The sequence below is a fragment of the Ovis canadensis genome, chromosome 12, assembly GCF_042477335.2.
Source record: "Ovis canadensis isolate MfBH-ARS-UI-01 breed Bighorn chromosome 12, ARS-UI_OviCan_v2, whole genome shotgun sequence".
Taxonomy (NCBI): Eukaryota; Metazoa; Chordata; class Mammalia; order Artiodactyla; family Bovidae; genus Ovis; species Ovis canadensis.
This window is the reverse complement of record NC_091256.1, coordinates 40,581,324-40,605,700: the sequence shown is the minus strand read 5'-3', so window position 1 is coordinate 40,605,700 and position 24,377 is coordinate 40,581,324. Positions and strand designations below refer to the sequence as shown.

The window sequence follows — 24,377 nt, the reverse complement described above, 5'->3', positions numbered from 1 at the left end:
TAACAATATAGCATCAAAATGCATGCGGTAAAAACTGACAGAAGTGCAGAACTTTAAAAAGAGATAAATTCACTGTTATACTTGGGAACTTTAGCACCCCTCTATCAGAAATCGACAGATCCAGAAGGTATAAAATCAGTAAGTACACAGCTGAATTCAACATCATCATCAATCATATGGGTATAAGGACATCTATGGGGCTTCCCACCAGTCCATTCTGAAGGAGATCAGCCCTGGGTGTTCTTTGGAGGGAATGATGCTAAAGCTGAAACTCCAATACTTTGGCCACCTCATGCGAAGAGTTGACTCATTGGAAAAGACTCTGATGCTGGGAAGGATTGGGGACAGGAGGAGAAGGGGATGACAGAGGATGAGATGGCTGGATGGCATCACCAACTCGATGGACATGAGTTTGAATGAACTCCGGGAGTTGGTGATGGACAGGGAGGCCTGGCGTGCTGCCATTCATGGGGTCGCAAAGAGTCGGACACAACTGAGCGACTGAACTGAATTGAGCTGAACTGATGGGGCTTCCCTGGTGGCTCAGAAGGTAAAGCATCTGCCTGCAACGCAGGAGACCTGGGTTTGATCCCTGGGTTTGAAAGTTCCCCTGGAGGAAGAACACACTCCAGTACTCTTGCCTGGAGAATCCCATGGACAGAGGAGCCTGGTGGGCTACAGTCCATGGGATGGCAAAGAGTTGGACACGACTGAGCGACTTCACTTTTATAGATCAACAACAGCAGAATATATATTCTTCTCAAGCTTACATGGGATATCCACCAAGATGGACCACATTCTGAGCCATACCATAACAAATCTTTAACATATTTTAAAAGAATAGGAATCATACATTGTCTGCTCTCAGACCACAGTGGAATCAGACTAGATGTCAATAACGAAAAGATAGCTGGAAAATTCTAAAATACTTGGGAATAAGGCACCACCCTTATAAATAAAATAAGTCAAAGAAAATATCTCATGAGAAACTTAAAAATATTTTAAACTAAATGAAAATGAAAGCACAACTTATCAAACTTTGGCAGATGTAGTAGAAGCAGTACTTAGAGGGAAATTTGTAGCATTGAATGCATATATTAGAAAAGAAAGATCTAAGATTAATCATTTTAGCTTCTACCTTAGGATACTAAAAGGGGGGGTCCCTTTATCTATATTTGAGAGAAATCATAATAAGTTTTCTAGCATGAAGTATTCTTACATTCTGGGAATAAGTTGCTCATATAATAGTTGAATTTCAGTACAGCAGTAGGTTACAAATGTTAATGTTTTGTTTAAAATTTTTTATGTTAAATTTGCATTGAGATGAGTCTGATTATATTATTATTATGGTTTTTGACCAGATTTTGTTTCAGAAATTTGAAAACCTTAGATCAATTTAATAATTCCATTGGAAACTTGAAAAGAAGGGGAATTACCTATCAGTATAACTTACATCATTTTGTATACTTATAATTACCTTAAAAATTTTTTCTTTTCTGTGGTAAATTTTTTGCAAAGAATATGTTTAGTCAATGTTTTGCCTGCTGTGTTTTCTGCTATATTTTTAAACTTTGGTTGTAAAATAAAACACATAGAAAGATGAAAAGAGAGAACACTAATACCAGAAATGAAAGACAGGACATCACTATGCAGTTCATGTACATTAAAATGCTAATCAAGAAATACTATGGACAATTAATTATTTGCCTACAAATTTGATAACCTAGCAGAAATGGACCAACTCCTTGAAAGACACAGCTGCCATAACTAGACTAAGAAGAAGTAAATAATATGAAAAGGCTCTGCTTGTTAAAGAAATTGAGTCAATAATTAATAATCTTCAAGAGCAGAAAGCATCAGGCCCAGATGTGTTCACTGGTGAATTACACGAGACATTTTAGGAAGAAATCACACCAATTCTCTACAATCACTTTCAGAAGATAGAACTAGAGGAAATACCTCCTAACTCATTCTATGATACCAGAATTACACTAATACCAAAACCAGACAAAGTACAAGAAAAGAAAGCCACAGACTAACATGCGTCATAGACATAGATGGAGAAGTCCTCAACAAGATATTAGCAAATTGAATCCAACAATATATAAAAATAATTATACACCACAACCAAATGGGCTCTTATCCCATATATGTATGCAAGGCTGCTTCAACCTTTAAAAGTCAGTTAATGTAATGCATCATTGATTTGATAAAAAATCACAGGACTATATCAGAAGCTACAGAAAAAACATCTGACAAACTCTGGTACCCATTCATGATAAAAACTCAGTAAACTAGGGATGAGGGGGACTACTCAACTTGACAAATTATCTATCAAAAAACCTACAGATAACATGATATTTAATGAAAGAAGCTTGAAAATTTTCACTAAGATCAAGAAGAAAACAAAGATTTTTCCTCTCACGACTCCTTTTCAACGTCATACTGTATGTCCTAGCTAGTGCAGTAAGACAAGAAAATAAAAAGGTATCCAGATGGGGAAGGATGACATAAAACTATCTTGGTTAGCAGATGATATGATTGTCTATGTAGAGAATCAAAGAAATTAACAAAAATATCCTGGAACTAATAAGGCATTTATAGCAAGGTTGCAGGTACAAGATTAATATGCAAAGGTTGGTCACTTCTTTATATACTAACCATGAATAATGGAATTTGAAATTTAAAACTGAATTCTATTAATATTAGCACCTACAAAAATGAAATACTGAAATATAAGTGTAACAAAATATGCTTAAGATCTGTATGGGGAAAACTATAAAGCTCTAATGAAATAAATCAAAGAAGAACTACATAAATGAAGAGATATTCCATTTTCATGGACAGGAAGACTCAGTATTATCAAGATGTCAGTTCTTCCTGCTTTCAATTATAGATTTATTGCAATGTAAGTCAAAATTTCAGCAAGTTCTTTTGTGGATATCAACCAATTAAGCCTGAAGCTTCAATGGAGAGGCAAAAGACCCCAAACAGCCACCACAATAGTGAAGGAAAAGAGCACAGTTGAAATATTGACTTCAAGATTTATATCAAGCTGCAGTAATCAAGACAGTATGGTATTGACAAGAAAATATATAGGTACAGCATCTATGAAAAGTTCAGTCGCTCAGTTGTGTCTGACTCTTTGTGACCCCATGAAATGCAGCACGCCAGGCCACCCTGTTCATCACCAACTGCTGGAGTCTACCCAAACCCATGTCCATTGAGTTGGTGATGCCATCCAACCGTCTCATCCTCTGTCGCCCCCTTCTCCTCCTACCCTCAATCTTTCCCAGCATCAGGGTCTTTTTAAATGAGTCAGCTCTTCGCATCAGGTGGCCAAAGTATTGGAGTTTCAGCTTCAACATCAGTCCTTCCAATGAACACCCAGGACTGATCTCCTTTAGGATGGACTGGTTGGATCTCCTTGCAGTCCAAGGGACTCTCAAGAGTCTTCTCCAACACCACAGTTCAAAAGCATCAATTCTTCTGCACTCAGCTTTCTTTATAGTCCAACTCTCACATCCATACATGACTACTGGAAAAACCATAGCCTTGACTAGACAGACCTTTGTGGACAAAGTAAACAAAGGCAATGCAACGGAGTAAAGATGTTCTTTTTAACAAATGGTTTAGAACAACCAGACGGCGCATACCAAAAAAAAAAAAAAATCTATAAATAGAACTTACACCCTTCACAAAAATTCACTTAAAATAGATCACAGACTTAGATGTGAAACATAAAATTATTAGCACTCCTCAGTCAGTCAGTTCATTTGCTCAGTCGTGTCTGACTGTTAGCAACCCCATGGATTGCAGCATGTCAGGCCTCTCTGTCCATCACCAACTCCCAAAGCTTGCTCATACTCATGTCCATTGAGTTGATGATGCCATCCAACCATCTTTGTTTTTCCCTTCTCCTCCTGCCTTCAATTTTTCTCAACATCAGGGTCTTTTCTAATGAGTCAGCTCTTCACATCAGGTGGCCCAAGTATTGAAGCTTCAGCATCAGTCCTTCCAATGACTATTCAGGGTGGATTTCCTTTAGGATTGACTGGTTGGGTCTCCTTACAATCTAGAGAACTCTCAAGAGTCTTCTCCCACACCACAGTTCAAAAGCGTCAGTCCTTCAGTGCTCCGTCTTCTTTATGGTCCCCCTGCTATCATCTTGCTGTAGCTTCTCTTTTGCCTTTGGACGTGGGGTATCTTTTTCTGGTGGGTCCAGCATTCTCCTGTTGATGGTTGTTGAGCAGCTAATTGCGATTTTGGTGTTCTGTCAGGAAGATGAGTGCATGCCCTTCTACTCCGGGATATGTCCCTACCCTTAATACAGACTTCAAAAGAAGAACGCACTACCCTCTAGATTTTGATTCCTTGTTGTCACTAAGTATAATCTCAAAGGTTCTTTGGATTCTAAAAGTTTTATTGTGGATCATCTGGGAAAGTTGCATATAACAAAATAGAAAAGGTACAAAACTCAGGAAATCTTATAGTCATAACCTTTGACTGTATGCTTCTGCTTACCTTAAGCACTACTTGGAAGAGCCGTTGGACTTTACATTTTCCTTTCTCTTTGATACCAAGAGTATATTTCAACCTAATTTCTAAAAAAGATGGCTTTCAACCAAATTTCTCCTTCTTACTACCCTACCTAAATGCAAAGAATTGTGTCATTTTTTTCCTAGAATGGCTACAAAGATGTTAGATTGGACCTTTGTCATTTCTCCTTGGACTATTGCAGAATCCTTTTCCCAGTTCTTTTTGTGCATTCTAGCTCTACCACCTCTCCCCCAGTTTACTCTGTTAAAGACACAAAAGTGTTTATAACATTTTATTAGTTTCACATCAGAAACAGGATGCAGTTAGATTTTTCCCTAGCATACACAAACAATGTTATATATAAATTAGAAATTTAAATGTAAAACAAATGATTATATAAGTACCATTAGAAATATAGATAAATATTTAATCCTGGTGTGAAGGAGACTAGAATACAACAATAAAGGAATACACACGTAGAAAAATATTAGTAACATATGGCAGACGAAAGTTAACATCCTTAATAAAGTATTAGTCTATATAATAATATGCAAAAGTAATATTCGTTTCCATGAACAGTCTTTTGTATTATAGTTATTATTTGATATTTTATTATTCTTACAAATTAACTAATCTTGTATTATTACTTCTGTAGCAAAAACAAATTAGTTATTCACCAGGAGTATGCAGCATAGAACATCAGCAAGAAATAACCAAACTAAAGACTGATTTGGAAAAGAAAAGTATCTTTTACGAAGAAGAATTGTCCAAGAGAGAAGGAATACATGCAAATGAAATTAAAAATCTGAAGAAAGAACTACATGATTCAGAAGGCCAACAACTTGCTCTCAACAAAGAAATTATGATTTTGAAAGACAAATTGGAAAAAAACAGGAGAGAGAGGTAAGAAGTTATTTACTCCTCTAATAATTATTTGTTGAATACCTGTTTGGTGTCAAGGATTGAAGTAACATAGGCAGTAAATACAGTCTAGTCCTCAAGAAGAGCAAAGTCAAGATTGGTAAATAGAGGATTATATTACAGCATCATAGGAAAGCAAATGGGAAGTATAGGAACACTTGTAGAAGAGACACAAAAGGTGACTTTGCTGCTTGGGTTTTTGTTGTTGTTGTTTATTATTTCTTTTTTTTTTTCAAATGTTTCTTTGGTGTGTCTGGGTTTTTTGAACAAAAATTATTTCTGAGTTCAGACCAAGGATATAAGAAATATATAGCTGTGGAAGAGTGTCCAGGCAAAGTTTAGTAGAATTTGCCGAGATCTATAGGAAAAGGGTAGCAATGACACATTTAGAAAATGAAAGGTGTTCATTATGGTGGAGGCGTAAAAATAAAGATGAGTGTTAAGAAATGAAACTGGAAAGGAAAATAGAGGCAAGATCATGAAGGAATGTAAGGAATTTAAACTAAAATTCCTAAAACTAGTGAAGAAAAATATCATGATTATATTTTCGAAAGATCACTCTTATTACTGTGTAGATTAAAAGAAGCAGACTGTAGACAAGAATCTATCCATGAGAGATGAGGTGCCTGGACCTTAGGTATGACAGCGAAGATGGAGAAAGGCATATGAACTCAGAAAGTCTACTGAGAAGACAGAACCTGGAGGACATAGTGACCAGATATGAGAAATGAGAAGCAGAAGAAATTATCAGTGATACTCAAGTTTCTAGGTTTTAGGGAGCTAAATGTATGTTATTGTCATTCTCAACTTATATTGGCAGCTTGAGTTAAATTCAGTTTTGTCCATTCATTCAACCAATTTTTTTAGAACCTGCTCTGTGAAAGCACTATTATAGCCCCTGGGGACATAGCAGTGAACAGACAAAAATTCTCTGTCCTTATGGAGCTTTCCTTTAGTTATGGTGAAAGACTATAAATAAAATATAAACAAAATAAGAAAAATACAGAATATGTTAGATAATTATTAAGTCCAAGAACAAAAAGTAAGGCAGAAGATGGGAACTGTGAAGCATTAGGGTGAGAATTAAATTGTACACACACATACACATGATAGCCAGGAAAAATTATACTGAGAAGGTGATTTCTCAGTAAGGACCAAAGAAAGTGGGTCCTTACATATGTATGAGAAGAACATTTTACATTAAGAACAAGTCTGTTGAGATGGTAAAAAGATCAGTGGTTGCAGGGGTTGGAAGGAGAATATGCAGGGTACAGAGGATTTCTTGGACAGTAAAACTATAATGTCACTATACAACCTAATATAAATTGTACAGTTTTAGTAATAATGATGTGTCTAATGTAGATCCATTAATAGTAACAAACACACCACTCTGAATATATGGGCAATCTCTGTATTTCCTTTCAGTATTGCTATGAACTTAAAACCACTTGAAAAAAACAAAGTCTATTAAAATAATAATACTAAAAACGAGGCCAATGTAGATAAAACAGAGTTAAGGGGAAAGAATAGTGAGAGATATGTATGAGAGGTAATGGGGGCCAGATCATGTAAGGTTTTATAAGTCATTTTCAGTGACTTACAATTACTTACTCACAGTAAAACCATGACAGGCTTCTCTTGTGACTCAGCTGGTAAAGAATCTGCCTGCAATGTGAGAGACCTGGGTTCAGTCCCTGGTTGGGAAGATCCTCTGGAGAAGGGAAAGGCTACCGACTCCAGTATCCTGGCCTGGAGAATTCCATGGACCGTATAGTCCATGGGGTCGCAAAGAGTCAGACACGACTAAGCGACTTTCACTTTCCCTTTCAAAACCATGGCAGGGAAGCATTGCAGGATAGTGAGTGGAAAATGGACAAAACCTGACTTAAAAGGGTTACTCTGATGACTAGTTTAAGAAAAGTCTGAACTAGATAAAGGAAAAGGCAGGGAAACCATTTAGAAGGCTGTTGTAGTAATCTAGGCGAAAGATGATGGTGGCTTGAGCCTAGGTTGGTGGCAGAAAAGGTAAATATAATGATAGTTGCTGATAGACTAGATATGGATAAGAGAGAAAGAGGAAAAATCAAGGGTGATACTACAGTTTGGGGTCTTAGCAATTAAGAGAATATAGTTACCATTTAGAGAGGAAGACTACAAAAGAAGTAAGTTTGGGATGAGAATATCAGAAGCTCATTTTATACAAATTATGTGTGAGATGCTTTTTAGACATACAGGTGGAAATGTCTAATAGGTCATCATATAAACAAGTCTGGATTTCAGGGCTGGAAATAAATCCTGGGGGTATCTACCACTCCCACGATATCAAAAGGGGTGAGACTATATGAGATCACTTAGTGAATGAATATGGATGAAAAAGAAGTCCTCGGACTGTACCCTGGAGCTCCAATCTTTAGAAGCTGGGAAATGAGGAAGAAACAGCAAAGTGGATAAGAAAGAGCCAGGAAGAATGATAGGAAGAAGACCAGGCAAGTTTGGTGCCCAGATTTGATGTTAGGATGAATGTGTATCAAATCTGTCTGCATGTCAAATTAGATGAGGTCTGAATCAAATATGAAGGTCATTGGTGACTTTGATAAGAACAATTTCAGTGGCCAAAAAACCCCTAATGGATCTGAAGACTTGAAGGAGAGTGTTTGGAGACAGGGTATAGATAACACTGTTATTATTGGAAGTCTTTCATTGCAAGAACAAGAAGTAGTGAAAGCTGAAATAATAATTGGAGGAGAAATTTATCTCAAAAATAACACCATGCTTGTAATCTGGTAGAAAGTACCCAGTAGATGATTCAGACAGAGAGGGAAAAAGTGTACTTGAGCAGGCACATAAGCAAAGAGGTTGACCTTAGCTATGTTTTTTCCTATAGTAAGAGAAGAGTAAGTTGAATATATGGTTATAGGGAAAGGAAGGTGGGGTTGGTGGTAACTTGATTATATGTTATTAGGGTTGGGCATGTTGAATTGGAGGTGCTTAGGAGACAATTTTGAGGAGATATCAAGTCGACAATTTGAAACCCAGAAAAGCTTCCAGTGTAGTGGTGGTTTAGTCACTAAGTCATGTCCAACTCTTGCAAACCCATGAACTGTAGCCTGCTAGGCTCCTTTGTCCATGGGATTCTCCAGGCAAGAATACTAGAGTGGGTTGCCATTTCCTTCTCCAGTGTAGATTGAAGTAGTTTAATTAGTTCTAATTCATCTCCAATGTAGATTCAGATGTAAATTCAGCATAATAGATGATCATTGAAATCAGGTAATATAATAGATGCCGTAGCTCAGAAGAACATGTAAGGAAAAGTTGAGCACCTGAGACAGAATACCTGAGAGTATTGTCATTTATGCGGAGGAAAGAGGGGATGGCGGGGGCTCACAAAGACAGCTATAAAGTCAAAATGTAGGCAGAAATCAGGAGAGTGGGCATCACTGGAGCCAGGAGAAGACTGCATTTCAGGAGAGGGAATTGGGGACAGTGTCAAAGGTAGCCGGTAGATTGGATATAGTAACAGTTGGAACAATAGGTTTGAGACAGCATTTTTTTTTTTTTTTTTTTTTTGGTGATGACAGCAGAAGCCAGATTTTGGCACAGGGAGGAAAAATTAGGCAAGGAGTTAAGTGAATGTGGCAGTCTCTCAAGATTTCAAGGTGGTTGCCAGTGAACAGGAAGACCAGGAAAGTGGCTACGTTGGTACAGAATCTGCCTGCAATGCAAGGGACTGCCTGCAAAGCAGGAGACCTGGGTTCACTCCCCAGGTTGGGAAGATCCCCTAGAGAAGGAAATGGCAACCCACTCTAGTATTCTTGCCTGGGAAATTCCATGGATGGAGGAGTCTGGTGGGTTACAGTCCATGCAGTTGCAAGAGTCAGACACAACTGGGCGACTAAACCACTGCCATCCATAGTAGACCCTCAGCACATTGGCTCAGACAGTAAAGAATCTGCCTGCAATGCAGTAAATGCGAGTTCGATCCCTGGATCAGGAAGATTCCCTGGAGAAAGGACTGGTAACCTGCTCTAGTATTCTTGCTTGGAGAATTCCATGGACAGAGGAGCCTGGTTGGCTACAGTCCATGGGATCTAAAAGAGTTGGATATGACTGAGTAACACTTTCACTTCCTTTTTTGTTTAAGTATGGCAGAGACTTATGTTTAATGCTAATAGGAAAAAACAAAAATGGTTTCATATAGAAAAAATGTTTTTGGCTGTGCTGGGTCTTCATTGCCGTGCAGACTTTTCTGTAGTTGCGGTGAGCAGAAGATACTCTCTAGTTGCAATGTGAGGGTTTCTCCTTGCAGTGGCTTCTCTTGTTGCCAAGGACAGACTCTAGAGCCTTTGGACTTCAGTAGTTGCAGCACGTGGGTCCAGTAGCTGTGCCTTCCAGGTTCCAGAGCACAGGCTCAGTAGTTGTGGTGCGTGGGCTCAGTTGCTCTGAGGCATGTGGGATCTTCCCAGACCAGAAATCAAATCTATGTCTCATGCATTGGCAGGCATATTCTTTACCACTGAGCCTCCAGAGAAGCCCTTTATAGAAATTTTACTCAATTTACTTTAATCTACTTATATTTCTGAAAGAATGCATCTTTGTAGTTTTTCATATTTTTTTAAGTTGTTGTTTTTGTTGCTTCTGAATCTAGAAAGATTCTAAACATAACTGAATTTCACAGTTTGATTGTAGATAATAAAGTGACACATTTGCTTGGACACAAAATGTTTATTTTCCTAGAAGTTAATCATTTAATTATAATTTAATTTATATTCAGTAATTTAGTGATAAAGGGATTTTTAAGATTACATTTTTAAATCAACCATTATTTATGTTCTTTGTTGACTTGGAAGCAATTATAGAATTATCCAGAACTACTTCACTTTGAAATTTATTCACTGCTAACCAACTTTCTCCATCAAACTGCAGTAGAGATAAGGCTCTTCTCTACACTTCAATTCAGTATTCAAAAACTGATTCCCCTGTCTCCCTTGCTGCTGCTGCTACTAAGTCACTTCAGTCGTGTCCGACTCTGTGTGACCCCATAGACAGAAGCCCACAGGCTCCCCCATCCCTGGGATTCTCCAGGCAAGAACACTGGAGTGGGTTGCCATTTCCTTCTCCAATGCATGAAAGTGAAAGGGAGGTTTTTAAAAAGTTTGTTAGAATTGTGTTTACCTCTAAGGGTTAATCAGTTCTGTCCCCCAGAACTAAACAAGTTTTATAACATTTAATGTGTTATATGTATATACATGTAGAGTGGTAGGTACGTAGGGAATAAGGAAAGAAGGAATTAGGGAAGGATGGCCTGAGTGTGTTGAGAGAACTGTTGGTAGTATAATTCGAGTTTTCTTGAATTTTCTATGCAATCTAGACCCGAGTGTAGAATCATATTGTGGTCCCTGTATCCTCCTTTTCCCCTTGCTTCCTTATGTTCCCATACTTCCTAGCATATACACAGCCAGATAAGGTAAGCATAATCAGGATGTCTTCCTCAGATTTTCAAATGAACAACAAAATAAATGTTATTAAGCAGACAAATCTATTTATTAATTAAAAGGAAATGATTGAGATTTCTTCATTTTAAGGGAAAGGATCAGGATTTGGAGCAATTGAGATATAGTGGTTTTTCAGAATAGAGCATATGATACAATACCATTATTTTAGTTTTAATTCAACTCCTTTTTTTCTTGCATATTTTGAATTGTATTAGTCAAAGTGAAAGGGAAGAATTTGAAAATGAATTCAAGCAACAGTATGAACGAGAAAAAGTGTTACTAACTGAAGAAAATAAAAAACTGACAAGTGAGCTTGATAAGGTGAGTGATTCAATCTCATTTATGTTTGTTGACATATGCTAGATATTCAATACTGCCATAGTAGTTGTAGATATAATTTTATATTTGATATACTTTTTTTTTTAATATTTCTCCTTATATAAAAGACTGCTTCTGTGAAGAGCCAATGTTTCATTTTACCAATCTTTACAGGAGTCTTCTGGAGAAAGGACTTGCCTCACCTTGTCTTGTTCTTCGTCCCAGTATTTTTTGAGCCCTTGTTCTTTGTCTCACTTTCCATCTCTTTTACTCTTTTCTTTCAAATTCATCACTTATAATGTCACGGCTAGCTAAGTTAGGGCCTGCCTTTGGCAAGTACAGGAACAATTAAGCCAAACTAGAGAAGTTTTGACAATTCTGATCCTATTCATGATGGAGAACTGATAACAGCTAGAAATAATACCATTGGTATGTAAGAAGCCAAAGAAACCAACTCTGTCTAAAACCTATAGCACAAACAAAGGGCTGAACCATAGACTAAACCTAGATTACAACTAGATTTATGAACAAAATTTCAGATACTTAAAGGAATCTTTTTCCATTTAGTATCTCAGATTTCTTAAATTGTCATCATTCTGCATTTCTTGTGTGATTTGTTAACATCTGAGAAATCCTAATGTTAATCTGCAATTTTAATGGTTGTACTTACTTATAAATAAGGTTTGGATAATTGTCCTGTATAATGAGTTCTAATATTTTCCAAAGTATTATGTTTAATTAGTCATTTCAACAACAGATTGAAAGACAATGGCTAAATAATCACACAAAAAAAGAAACTCTTCATTCTGTCTTAATTTCCAATATATTCCATATTTATTTTCATTTCTCTCACTATTTTTCCCATGATTATTCAACTTTGTAAGCATTTAAAAATGACTTTGCTTGTTTGGTTGCAAGCCACTTGAGAAAGAACTCTGTTAGTTTATTTTGTGCTTGCAAAGCTGATGCATACAAACACTGGAAAATGACCAAATACTAAATAGTATAAGTTATTTTAGACTATGAATATGGTGTGAACATTGTTGAAGAGCTGTTAGTTAATTCCACTAAAATAAAACTAATAACGCTTCCCTGGTGGTTCAGTGGATAAGAATCCACCTGCCAACGCAGGTGACACAGGTTCGATCCCTGGTCCAGGAAGATTCCACATGCTGTGGAGCAGCTAGGTGTGTGCACCACAGCTAACGAGCCCACGTTCTAGAGTCCGTGAGTCACAACTGCTGAAGCCTGTGTGCTCTAGGGCCGCCGAGTCACAGTTACTGAAGCCCGCACACTTACAACCCCAGCTCCACAACTAGAGAAGTCACTGCAGTGTGAAGCCTGCACACCACACGGAGAGAACCCCTCTTCCCCGCAACTAGAGAAAGCCTGCACACAGCAACGAAGACACAATGCAACCAAAAGTAAAATATCTTAAAAACTAGTATTATTTAAACTTTATCCAAGGAAGTCACATAATTGTTATTGAATGGACTTATATCATATGACTGCAAAATTGAGCATCATTTTTGTCTACAAGACAGAATTTTAAGATTCTGTTAAGAGTTATCTTGAGGTAAGAAATATAATTTAAGTCTAGAAGGCTGCTTCATATAGAATTTCTAAGCAAATTACCTAGTAAAAGATGGTATTATAGTTGAAGAAAAATTGACTTGTGATATAATCAGATTGAGTACAGATCAAATTTTGTATTCACCCCTTGGCTTTATTTCGTGATTAACCATAATGTTCTGGTGAGCTTACCAGAAACACGTCTTTAGAAATAATTTTTAAACAATACTCTTGATTTTGATGAGATCTGAAAGATAAAAACCTATCTCCTAATTTTATAAAAAATAGAGCATTACCTTGTCTTGCTAAATTGAAAGATATGAAAGAGAATTTGAGTAGAACTTTGACAGCAAATCATAATGGTTGGAGAGCATTCGATGATAAATGATAACAAGGAAATATTTGTTCCTTGAGAATTAGGGGAGGATCTGGGTCTCCTGTTTGAACCTCTTCTCTATTTTTGCTCCTTGTATTTAGTTTTACTTGTCTTTCTGCTTCTTACTCAGCCCACTGCATATTTTCACTTTCTTTCAATTTATTTATTTTTTGTTTGTTTGATTACATGGAATATTTTCCCCAAGAGAAATAACCAAAGAATACCTTTGCCATTGGTACACCAGCTGTCCCAGCTGGAAGAGAACCGAATTCCTTCTCACCCAACTTCAGATATAGAAACCAAAAAGCAATTAGTGTGTTAATTTTGAAACTTGGATAACTAGTAGATTCTCACAGTCAGGTTTTTTAACTTCAAAAATAAAAATTAAGTAGAAAAAACCTTATTGATATTTTCAGAAGTCTGTATTCAAAGTTTCTATTAAAGGTAACTTATCGCAAGTAAAATCGCCATCTGTGCCAAGCAGTGGAAGTAAATGGTTTCCAGTGAGAAAAGATGATCATTTGTATCTTGTTTTTAAATAATTAGTTTGAGTAAAATCAAACTTATACAAAGTATGGGAAATATTCAACATAGAAGTTACCTATGATTTCATCAACCTGAAACAGCTATTTTACTTCTATATGTTCCTTTCCAGGTTCTGTTGGTTGGTACACATATTATTACATAATTTCAGTCATATATACATTATATTTTCTAATCTGCCTTTTCACTTAAAACATGAGCACTCTTCCATATCCTAGGTAGTCTTATAATATCATAAACCAAATACGTCAGTTCACAAATAGTAAAATCGTATTCTCAAATATGCAAAATGAGCCAATACTTAGGTAAAGTTTACTTTTTACCCTCCTAATTTACTTTATATGAATCATTTAATCCTCACAATAAATCTTTCAGGTATACCCTATTTTTCTTAGCATTTTACAGATACTGAGGCAAAAAGGAGGTTAAGCTACTCTACTAATCTCACAACTAGGGGATGGCAGAATGGGATTAGAACACAGGTAGTCTGGCTCCAGAGCCCATGCTTTTGTTTAGTAAGAATGAAAAAATTAGCTTTTTCTGACAAATACTAAACAAATCTATTTGAGAGTACTTGTAACTATTGTAACATGACAGTGCAAAAATCTGTATTTCTTCCTCTTCTTGCAAATCTCCAGCTGAAACCCCAACCACAAATCATTTGGATGGGCTGTCAAAAGCAATGGCGATCAAAAAATGATGTGTTGTGGGAATTAGTGAAGACACTACATCTGCAAAAAACATTCTCAAAAACAGCTGGTATACCTCTGGGTATGTTAACATCAAGAGATTGATGCATCCTCTCCAAAAAAAAAAAAATAGTTTCATAGTGGACACAGTTATCGAAAATAGTAATTTCAGAGTTCCCAGAGAAAACTGCTACTGCTGTCACTTCAGTCATGTCTGACTCTGTGCAACCCCATAGACAGCAGCCCACCAGGCTCCCCCATACCTGGGATTCTCCAGGCAAGAACACTGGAGTGGGTTGCCATTTCCTTCTCCAATGCAAGAAAGTGAAAAGTGAAAGTGCAGTCGCTCAGTCGTGTCCGACCGTCAGCAACCCCATGGACTGCAGCCTTCCAGGCTCTTCCGTCCATGGGATTCTCCAGGCAAGAGCACTGGAGTGGGGTGCCATGGAAGACAAATGCAAAACATTGCTGAGTTAAATTAAAGAATGTCTAAACAAATGGAGAGAGATACTGTGTATTGTTAGGACTGCAGTTCTCTAATCTGTAGATTCAAGGAAGTCCCTATAAAGATTATATAGGCTTTTTTGTTAGAAGTGACAGGCTTATTCTTAAATGTATATGGGTATACAAAAAGATCAAAAATATTTCACGGAGTGGGTATAAAAGTTGAAGAGTTTATACTACCCAAAGTTTGAAACTTACTCTAACTCTACAGTAATCAAAATATTACTAAAGGAAATCAACTCTGAATATTCATTGGAAGGACTGATGCTGAAACTGAAGCTCCAATACTTTGGCCACCTGCTGCAAAGAGCCAACCAGTTGGAAAAGACCCTGATGCTGTGAAGGACTGAGGGCAGGAGGAGAAGGGGACGACAGAGGATGAGATGGTTGGATGGCATCACTGACTCAATGGACATGAGTTTGAGCAAGCTCTGGGTGATGGTGAAGGACAGGGAAGCCTGGTATGCTGCTGTCCATGGGGTTGCAAAGAGTCAGACACAACTGAGCAACTGAACAACAACCTTGATATAACGAAAGAGAGTAGAGTCCAAAAATAAGATGTCATATTTATAGTTGATTGATTTTCAGCAAAAGTGCCAAGGAAATTGAATGGGGGAAAAAATAAATGTGAGACATGATACTATAAAACTCCTAGAAGAGAACATAGAAAAAATATTCTATGATGTAAATCATAGCAGTAGTTTCTTAGGTCTGTCTCCCAAAGCAATAGAAATAAAAGCAAAAATAAGCAAATGGTACCTAATTAAACTTAGAAGCTTTTGCACAGCAAAGAAGACCATAAATAAAATGAAAAGACAACTTGTGGACTGGGAAAGAAATATTTGCAAATGATGCAACCAGCAAGGGCTTAATTTCCAAAATATACAAACAGCTCAGATAACTCAATAACAAAAACAAACCCAATCAAAAAATGGTCAGAAGACCTAAATAGACATTTCTCCATAGAAAATATTACACATGAAAAGATGCCCAACACCGCCAATTATTAGAGAAAATGCAAGTGAAAACTACAATGAGATACCACCTCACACCAGTCAGAATGACCATCATCAAAGAGTCTACAAAGAATAAATGCTGGAGAGTATGTGGTGAAAGGGGACCTTCCTACAGTGTTAGTGGGAATGTAGACAGTTGCAGGCACTATGGGAAACAGGATGGAGGTTTCTTAAAAAACTAAAAATAGAATTAGCATACAATCTAGCAATCCCACTCCTGAACATACATCTGGAGAAACTCAAATTTGAAAAGGTAATGTACCTCCGTGTTCATAGCAGTGCTATTCACAGTAGGCAAGATATGGAAGCAACCTAAATGTCCGTCAACAAATGAATAGTTAAAGAAGATGTGGTATATATTGGTATGTATGAAATTGAATACTTTGTTGTTCTTTAGCCACTAAGTCCTGTTCAGCTCTTTGCAACCCCATGGACTGCAGCATGCCAGGCTTCTCTATTCTCTGCTATCTCGCAGAGTTTGCTCACATTTAAGTCCATTGAATTGGTGATACTATTTAACCATCTCATCCTCTACCACCCGCTTCCCCTCTTGCCCTCAATCTTTCCCAGCATCAGGGTCTTTTTCAGTGAGTTGGCTCTTCGTATCATATGACCAAAGTATTGGAGCTTCAGTTTCAACATCAGTCCTTACAATGAATATTCAGGGTTGATTTCCTTTAGGATTAACTGGTTTGATCTTGCAGTCCAAGGGACTCTCGAGAGTCTTCTCTAGTTGCACAATTCAAAAACATCACTTCTTCAGTGCTCAGTCTTCTTTATGGTCCAACTTTCACATCCGTCCATGACTACTGGAAAAACCGTAGCTTTAACTATATGGATCTTTGTCAGCAAGGTGATGTCTCTGCTTTTTAATATGCTATCTAGGTTAGTCATAACCTTCCTTCCAAGGAGCAAGCATCTTTTAACTTCATGGCTGCAGTCACCGTCCACAGTGAAATTGGAGCCCAAGAAAATAAAATATGTCACTACTTCTACTTTTTCCCCTTCTGTTTGCCATGCAGTGATAGGACCAGAGGCCATAATCTTAGTTTTTTCCTGTTGAGTTTCAAGTCAGGTTTTTCACTCTCCTCTTTCGGCCTCATAAGAGTCTCTTTAGTTCCTCTTCACTTTGTGCTATTAGAGTGGTATCATCTGCATATATGAGGTTGTTGATATTTTTCCCAGCAGTCTTGATTCCAGCTTGTGATTCATCCAGCCTGGCGTTTTTTGAGATGTACGATGCAGAGAAGTACATATGTAAGCTGTGCATAAATAAGGGTGACAATATATAGGCTTTTACTCCTTTTCCAATTTGGAACCAGTGTGTTGTGCCGTGTCTAGCTCTAACTGTTGCTTCCTGACGCACATACAGGTGTCTCAAGAGACAGGTAAGGTGGTCTGTTACACCCATCTCTCTAAGAATTTCCCACAGTCTGTTGTGATCCACACAGTCACAGGCTTTAGAATAATCAATGAAACAGAAGATGTTTTTCTGAAATTCACCTGCTTTCTTTGTGATCCAGTGAATGTCAGCAGTTTGATCTCTAGTTCCTCTGCCTCTTCAAAACTCAGCTTATACATCTGAAAGTTCTTGGTTCACATACTGCTGAAGGATTTTGCAAATTACCTTGCTAGCATAGGAAATGAGTGCCATTGTATGGTGGTTTGAAGATTCTTTGGCATTGCCTTCCTTTGGGATTGGTATGAACACTGACCTTTTCCAATCCTGTGGCCATTGCTGAGTTTTCCAAATGTGATGACATATTGAGTGCAGCACTTTAACAGCATCATTTTTAAGGATTTTTAAATAGCTCACTGGAATTCCATCACCTCCACTAGCTTTGTTCATAATGCTTTCTAAAGCCCACTTGACTTCATACTCCAGGATGTCTTGTTGGTGTTTTCTATGACCAGTGTGTTCTCTTGGAAGAATTCTGTTAGCCTTTGCCCTGCTTCATTTTGTACTCTAAGGCTAAACTTGCCAGTTACTGCAGGTATCTCTTGACTTCCTACTTTTGCATTCTAATCTCCTGATGAATAGGGCATCTTTTTTTTTTTTTTTGGTGTTAGTTCTAGGAGGTCTTCTAGGTCTTCATAGAATTGTTCAGCTTCAGCTTCTTTGGCATTGGTTGTAGGGGCATAGAATTGGATTACTGTGATGTTGAATGCTTTGCCTTGAGACTGCACCCGAGTACTGCATTTTGGACTCTTGCTGATTATGAGGGCTACTCCATTTCTTCTATGGGATTCTTGCCCACAGGAGTAGATATAATGTTCATCTTAATTAAATTCACCCATTTCTGTTCATTTTAGTTCACTGATTGTTAAGCTATCCATGTTCATTCTTGCCATCTCCTACTTGACTATGTTCAATTTACCTTGATTTACAGACCTAACATTACAGGTTTCTATCTAATATTGTTCTTTACAGCATTGGGCTTTACTTTCACCAGCAGACACATTCACAGCTGAGCATTGTTCCTACTTTGGCACACCCATTTCATTCTTTCTGGACCTATTAGTAATTGCCCTACATCTTTATGCCTTTTCATACTGTTCTTGGGGTTCTCCAGGCACGAATACTGGAGTGGTTTGCCATTCCTCCTCCAGTGGACCACGTTTTGACAAAACTCTTCATTATACCCATCTTGGGTGGCCCTGCACAGCACGGCTCATAGCTCCTTTGAGCTACGCAAACCCCTTCGCCACAACAAGGCTGTGATCCATGAAAGGGAATGGAATACTACTCAGCCATTAGAAAATTTGTAAATAAGTTCATTTGTATCATTTTTTAAGATTCCACGTATAATTGACATCATATGATATTTGCCTTTCTCTGTCTTACTTCACTTAGTGTTCATCTTTAAGTCCATCCATATTGTGGCGGATGACATTATTTCATTCTTTTTTCCTGAAATACTACTCAGCCATTAAACAGAATGGAATAATGTCATTTGCCACAACATGAATGAACTTATAGATTATGTACTAAGTGAAGTTAAGTCATACAGAGAAAGACAAATATCATTTAATATCACTTATATGTGGAATCTTAAAAATGATACAAATGAACTTATTTACAAAACAGAAAGTGACTCGTAGACATTGAAAGTAAACTTAGGGTTACCAAAGGGAAAAGGACAAAGGGAGGGATAAATTTGGAATTTGGGATTAACACATACAAACTACTATATATAAAATATATAAACAGTAAGATTTACTGTATAGGACAGGGAATATCAATATCTTGTAATAAGCTACAATGGAATGGAATATGGAAAGGTTCTTGCTCTATAGATAGATATAGATTTATCTGAATCATATTGCTGATGTGATTTCATCAGAAACTACACAACACTGTAAGTCAACTGTATTTCAAAAAAAAAAAAACAGAACCAATAAGAGATTATATATACATACACACCCTTATATACATATACTCAGATAATCACACACACGTATTATGTATAAAAATGTTTACTGTGAGGAATTGGCTCACTTGTTTATAATTGTTGTTTAGTTGCTAAGTTGTGTTCCAAGATCTGCAGTTTGTAAGCTGGAGAGACAGTTTAGTCCAAGTCCAAAGGGCTTAAGAACCAAGATAACCAGTGATGTAATTCTAGTCCAAAAGCTAGTGAAGGCTCCAAACCCAGGAAGAGCCAGTGTTTCAGTAAGAAACCAAAGACAAGTGAAAGCAGCTTGAAGGCAATCAGGCAGGAGGGGTTCCCTCTTACTCACTAGAGTCAGCCTTTTTTTCTTTTTAGGACTTCAACTGATTGAATAGGGTCCACTCACATTAGGAAGGGTAATCTGCTTTATTCAGTCAATTGATTCAAATGTTAATCTCACCCAGAGACGCCTTCAGAGATACCAGCAGAATGTGTAAGCAGATGTCTAGGCACCCTGTGACCTAGTCAAGTTGACATAAATTTAACCATCCCATGGCCTCTCATCTTCACAAACCTGTTAATAATTCTTCTAGGATAAATTCACCTCCTTCAAACTGAGTAATCAAAAATAAACTAGCACAATATCTCTACAAACATACCAGAAAGGGAGAAAAGAATAGTGATAGCTAATGGCAGAGTGAGACCATTTATTGGAAAAATGTAGCCATGAAGTAAAAATTATATGCAAATATTTTATCATGGATTTTTAAACACTTAATAAAGCAAGAAGTTTTGCTTCTACGACAGATTAGCTTACATCATACCTTCCACTACCACCTCACCAAGAACTATAAAGCTGGATGGGTTTAAAAAAAAATTTTTTTTAATACAGTAGGAATACTGCCTACAGTATTCATCTGCAATAAGGTGTTGGGAAAATAGGAAGGCAGCCTAGACTTTACTGACCCAGATCCTACAGAAAGGAGTAGAACTGAGAGATGAGCCCAGCATTCACTGCCACTTTTCCTCTTGAGGATTTGCTGATATGAAAGCTATCGCTGAGAATCCAGGAAGTTGAGCACAGTATTCCACAGTATTATCACGAGTTTGGAGAGATTAAAAACTTAAGTATCAGTGCAGGATCCTTCATAATCAATTCAGGCTTTCAATTAAGGTCATTGAAAAGACTCCATTTTCTTAATAAGCGTGAACCAAAAAGAGATGAGCCCACTCAGTGACTGAAACCCAGCCTTTAAGTAATTCAATCCTTCATCTGTCTTTGTTTAGTTGCCTGCCAGAAGTATAAGTAAACGCTCTCTGGAGGAAGATATTATATAGAGTCTCAGATTATCTTTAAAATTTTCATTCAGTGTGCATGGCATGCAGTAAGAAATTACAATGCATACCAAGAGAAACAACCTAATAAAACCAAGACATAAAAATAAACAGCAACCAAATACTAAGTCAGAAAATAAAAAATGAGAGGAAAACCAGTCAAGCAGTTCCCAGTATCGGAATTTTCTCAATTGAATTTTAAAATAACTGTATGGTATATTCAAGAAAATAGAAGACATGTAGAATTTCACCAGACACCTGGAACCTTTACAAAGAAGTCAAATAAATCTTTAAGAGTAAAAAATAAAATAATTGAAACACCTAACAGAAAATTTTAACAGTAGATCGGAAAGGAGCAAAGAAAGGAAAGGGTAAATAAACTTTCCATGCTGAAGTAAAGACATATCAATACATTTTAAAGCACAGAAATACATAAAAGAGGTATATATCTAGACATAGGGGATGTGATGACAAAATTTGACAGAAAATATTTGCTTTCCCAGGAGGAGAGGTGAACGATTGTGGCAGAAGCAATATTTGCAAAGTTAATAGCCACCATTTTCCAAAACCTATGAGAAATATTTAGCTACAAATTCAAGAAATGTCACAGACCCTAAAGGGAAATTAAATCCCTATCAGGCACACTACAGAAGAATTGCAAAAACCAGCAACTAAACCTAGACACCAAAAGCCTCTTGATGAAAGTGAAAGAGGAGAGTGAAAAAGTTGGCTTAAAGCTTAACATTCAGAAAACGAAGATCATGGCATCTGGTCCCATCACTTCATGGCAAATAGATGGGGAAACAGTGTCAGACTTTACTTTTTTGGGCTCCAAAATCACTGCAGATGGTGACTGCAGCCATGAAATTAAAAGACTCTTACTCCTTGGAAGAAAAGTTATGACCAACCTAGATAGCATGTTGAAAAGCAGAGACATTACTTTGCCAACAAAGGTCTGTCTAGTCAAGGCTATGGTTTTTCCACTGGTCATGTATGGATGTGAGTTGAACTGTGAAGAAAGCTGAGCGCCGAAGAATTGATGCTTTGGCACTGTGGTATTGGAGAAGACTCTTGAGAGTCCCTTGGACTACAAGGAGATCCAACCAGTCCATTCTAAAGGAGATCAGTCCTGGAATTTCTTTGAAAGGAATGATGCTAAAGTTGAAACTCCAGTACTTTGGCCACCTCATGTGAAGACCTGACTCATTGGAAAAGACTCTGATGCTGGGAGAGATTGGGGGCAGGAGGAGAAGGGGACGACAGAGGATGAGATGGCTGAATGGAATCACGGACTCGAGGGACGTGAGTCTGAGTGAACTCCGGGAGTTGGTGATGGACAGGGTGGCCTGGCGTGCTGTGATTCATGGGGTCGCAAAGAGTCAGACATGACTGAGTGACTGAACTGAACTGAAAACCTAGACAACATATTAAAAAGCAGAGACATAACTTTGCCGACAAAGGTCTGGATAGTAAAAGCTATGGTTTTTCCAGTAGTCACGTACAGATGTGAGAGTTGAACCATATAGAAGGCTGATTGACGAAGAACTGATGCTTTTGAACTGTGGTGCTGGAGAAGATTCTTGAGAGTCCCTGGACAGTAAGGAGATCAAACCAGTCAATCCTAAAGGAAATTAACCCTCAATATTCATTGGAAGGACTGATGCTGAAGCTGGAGCTCAAATACTTTGGCCACTTGATGTGAAGAGCCAACTCATTGGAAAAGACCCTGATGCTGGGAAAGATTGAAGGCAGGAGGAGAAGGGGACAACAGAGGATGAGATGGTTGGATGGCATCATTGACTCAATGGGCATGAGTCTGAGCAAACTCCAGGAGACAGTAAAGGACCAAGAAGCCTGGGATGCTGCAGTCCATGGGGTTGCAAAGAGTCGGACATGACTGAGCAGCTGAACAACAACAAAGCAACCAAAGAAAATCCAAGAAGCAGCCAGAGAAGAAAGACATGTTATATTCAAAGGAGCCAAAGCTAAACTTAAAGCTGTCTTTCCAGCAGGAAAGAAACAGAACCCAGAAATAAAGGAATGCTGAAGGAAAATAACTGCCAATCTGAAATATTTTATACAGCAGAAAATGTCTTTCAAACATGAAGGCAAAAATTCAGAGTATAGAAAACTCTACAGGACAAACAACCTACTTTTTTCAACAAATAAATTACATGAAAATTTAAAGTGTTGGAAGGGAGCCGCTGTGTCCTAAGTGTGTTCCTCTAGCACTCAGATGTTGAAACCTCGTCACCAATGTAGTGCTATTTGGAGACAAAGCCTTTGGGAGATGATTAGGCAATCAGGGTAGAGCCCTTATGAATAGAATGAGTGCTCTTAAACAAGAGACCCCACAGAACTCCCTCATCCAACGGCCATCTATAAACCAGGAAGTGGGCCCTTGCCAGACACTGAATCTGCTGGTGCCTTGATCTTGGACCTCCCAGCCTCCAGAACTGGGAGAAATAAGTGGTTCTTGTTTAAGCCCCTCAGACTATGGTATTCTGTTAACAGCTGCCCAAGAGGAGTACTCCAGAACCTATGAGTAAGAGAGGCTTAAAAGATAGAGCAACCATTATGTTAAAAGACAGAGCAACGATTATGTTTTGTTTACTTATTGGTATGATTCAATGTAACAGACTGTTAAGTCTTTTGATATCTTGAGACAACTGGAAATTTGAACAGTGACTACCTATATGATGATATAAGAAAGTTTGTTAAATGTAATAATGATATTGTGGTTATGAATATAGAGCCTTATTTTCTAGAGATACACCAGAAATATATATGGATAACGTTACATGATGTCTGGTATTTGCTGCAGAATAATACTGGAGGAGGGGGTAAGAAGACAGGTGTACAAATGAAATAAGATTGACATCGAGGTTATAACTGTTGAAGTTGCTAATGAGGGGTTCATGGGAATTTGTTTATACTATTTCTGTTCATTTTTGTATATGCTTGAAACTCCTTGTAAGTTTTTTTTTTAAGATGACATAGAGATATTTTAAGACAAAAAAACTGAGAGATATTGTTACCAGCAGAATTGGGGAGTTCTTCCCAGCAAATGGAAAATGTTCACAAAGGGAACCAATTAATATAGGGAGTGAAGGGAAAGCAAAGGCAGGAGAATTCAGAGTACTTGATGTTTCCAAATTCAGTGACCAGAGGGTGCATCACAATAGGAAATCAGGAAGATGAGCATTTTTGACTTATGAGATTTAACAAGAGGCATCTGAGGCATCTTGAATTCCTGTTCCTAAAAGTCACACTTCTTTAAGCATCTTGACACTGCCTTTCAGCTTACTGCTTTGTGTGAGAACTTAAGTGCACGTAACCAGCAGTTAGAAGAAGAGGTCAAAGATCTGGCAGATAAGAAGGAATCGGTTGCCCATTGGGAGGCTCAGATCACAGAAATAATTCAGTGGTGAGTACTCTTTAAATGTGTTTTGTGGCTGATTTTTGGCCATATAGTCAAATTGGTATGAATTCCAGGAGGAATATTTATTATTAGTCTGTGTTTCTTCTGTGTTTTCTGTTTTTTCTGCTTTTCCTTAACTTTGTTGGATATTCTGTATCAGCTTTTACAGTTTCATTAGAAGCTGATATTTCTTTCTAAGATAGAAAATATTATTTTCTCTGAAGAGAGTTAGTTAGTCCTTACAGAACTGAAGAAACTCATT

At 37.6% G+C, this 24,377-nt stretch overlaps 1 protein-coding gene across 12 annotated transcripts in view; it reads left to right on the top strand.

Annotated features, from left to right (window-relative positions):
* CDC42BPA (CDC42 binding protein kinase alpha) overlaps nt 1-24,377 on the top strand; it is a 304,528-nt gene that overhangs the window by 209,466 nt on the left and 70,685 nt on the right. For all 12 annotated transcript variants that reach the window (XM_069545455.2, XM_069545451.2, XM_069545454.2 and 9 more), the window contains 3 exons: nt 5,195-5,442; nt 11,168-11,273; nt 23,997-24,121. In XM_069545455.2, coding sequence (XP_069401556.1) covers nt 5,195-5,442; nt 11,168-11,273; nt 23,997-24,121 — 479 coding nt within the window. The remainder of the gene's footprint in view (nt 1-5,194; nt 5,443-11,167; nt 11,274-23,996; nt 24,122-24,377) is intronic.